Source organism: Perkinsus marinus (genome assembly GCF_000006405.1).
Source record: "Perkinsus marinus ATCC 50983 genomic scaffold scf_1104296955184, whole genome shotgun sequence".
NCBI lineage: Eukaryota > Perkinsozoa > Perkinsida > Perkinsidae > Perkinsus > Perkinsus marinus.
This window is the reverse complement of record NW_003207872.1, coordinates 1-1,694: the sequence shown is the minus strand read 5'-3', so window position 1 is coordinate 1,694 and position 1,694 is coordinate 1. Positions and strand designations below refer to the sequence as shown.

Sequence of the window (1,694 nt, the reverse complement as noted above, 5' to 3'; positions counted from 1 at the left end):
CAAGTTTTTTGGGGAGCGCGGAAGTCACAGTATCAACCAACAAGCGATCAAATCCGATGAGCATCAGCAGATCATGGAAGAGTTGGTCTCCCTCACTGAGACCTACATTCGCACTGAGACGCGAGCATGAAGGCTTCCCGTGTCGATATAGCTTTGGTTGCGTTCTGCATATGGCCATATCGGGTTTGTTAGAGTGATCAGTTTTGTGGAGTTGATAATGGCCGAATCGAGTGCCGTAGCTGCTGCAGGATCGAGCGGCTCTACTGATGAGAAGAGATTTGAAATTAAAAAGTGAATCGAGCCTTAAATCGGTCGCGGCATTTGTATAGTTCAGGTGGAATGCTGTGTCCGTGTGGGCGTGGGACATCGTTGTCGATAACTGTGCGATATGTCGTAATCACATCATGGATCTCTGCATAGAGTGTCAGGCTAATCAGGGCTCTCACAGTAGTGAGGTGAGCTACTGCTAGTCTCAGTCAATGTGGCCCAATTCATACTTATCTGCAGGATTGCACGGTTGCGTGGGGTGTCTGCAACCACGCTTTCCATTTCCATTGCATTTCTAGGTGGCTGAAGACCAGACAGGTTTGTCCTTTGGGTAGAAAGTTATTTAATTGGGTTCTGAATTCGTGATATCAAACTTACTGTCAGATAATGGCGAATGGGAGTTCCAGAAGTACGGCCGATAAAGATCTTCTTATTGGTCGCTAGGCGATAGATAACGAAATAATCATAAAACAATTTTTCGTTGCGCCTGAGGTCTGACGTTGAATTACGCAAGTTAATTCGGAACGAAACATGAAAGGATATGTGCCGGACTAGTGGATGATGATTAAGACCATCCCCGAGATAATCGACGTTGGAGCACAAATAGATTCAATCTTGGGTGAGGAAAAATGGAGAACCCGGGCATCGATCCCGGTGCCTCTCGCTTGCTAAGCGAGCGCTCTACCATTTGAGCTAGTCCCCCTATTAATAACTAGTGGCGTCTTCGAACATCGCGAGCGTCATGGAAATCCTCTAGTGAACATGATTTTGCTCACATGGTATTACTCAGTGGACGAATAGTTGTCTGGAGCCAAACATCCAACTCGAGATCTCAACAGACCCGAAACTTCCTTTTTCGGAAACGCTGATCATGCTCAGTGCTACAGCTTGAGCACTTCATCCTCATTCCGTCTGAATTCATTGATAAGAGTTGTTTGTTTGAATTTATCACGTCGCCGTTGCCGTCCAGCCCTGACCGATTGAGATTCCACTCCGATAACCTGCCGAAATATGGAGGTTGAGACCGGCACAGTGCGAAAAGCTACTACCTCACGACGAGGGCTCACAGTTTCCCCAGCCGCAGCAGCTATTGGGTCTCGTCTAACGCGAGCCCAGGTGTAACTACTAGGCTCGTCATCAGAATCACTATCTGCTGGAGTCTCGGGGAATGTTCGTCGGCTTCCGACCCGCCAGGCGGGGACACTCGTGTTATCCGATGACCCAGCCGTCGTTGACCTATCATGTATCTACAAAAACCCGAGATGCTCAGCAGGCAGCGATCTTCCAACAAAACATGATCACATGGGACACTGCCGCGTCGTGTGTCTCTGGCACATCATCTTCCGCGTCCGCATCGCTATCCGAGTCATAAACGCTGACATAACCAACCAAAGTGCCCTTATCCTCGGTCTCCTGCGGCTTTTCCA

The 1,694-nt window shown here is 48.6% G+C and overlaps 1 protein-coding gene and 1 non-coding gene across 2 annotated transcripts; one reads left to right on the top strand and one right to left on the bottom strand.

Annotated features, from left to right (window-relative positions):
* Nucleotides 1–217: 217 nt before the first annotated feature.
* Pmar_PMAR028373 (conserved hypothetical protein) lies at nucleotides 218–689 on the top strand (the record flags this gene model as incomplete). The annotated part of the gene is made up of 4 exons (XM_002775930.1): nucleotides 218–291; nucleotides 335–455; nucleotides 508–598; nucleotides 652–689. 4 exons carry the CDS (start codon nucleotides 218–220, stop codon nucleotides 687–689), a joined length of 324 nt encoding a protein of 107 aa, XP_002775976.1.
* A 208-nt stretch (nucleotides 690–897) lies between these two features.
* Nucleotides 898–970, bottom strand: Pmar_PMAR028372. The gene has a single exon. It is a non-coding gene; the product is annotated as a tRNA-Ala (tRNA).
* Between the last annotated feature and the right edge of the window lie 724 nt (nucleotides 971–1,694).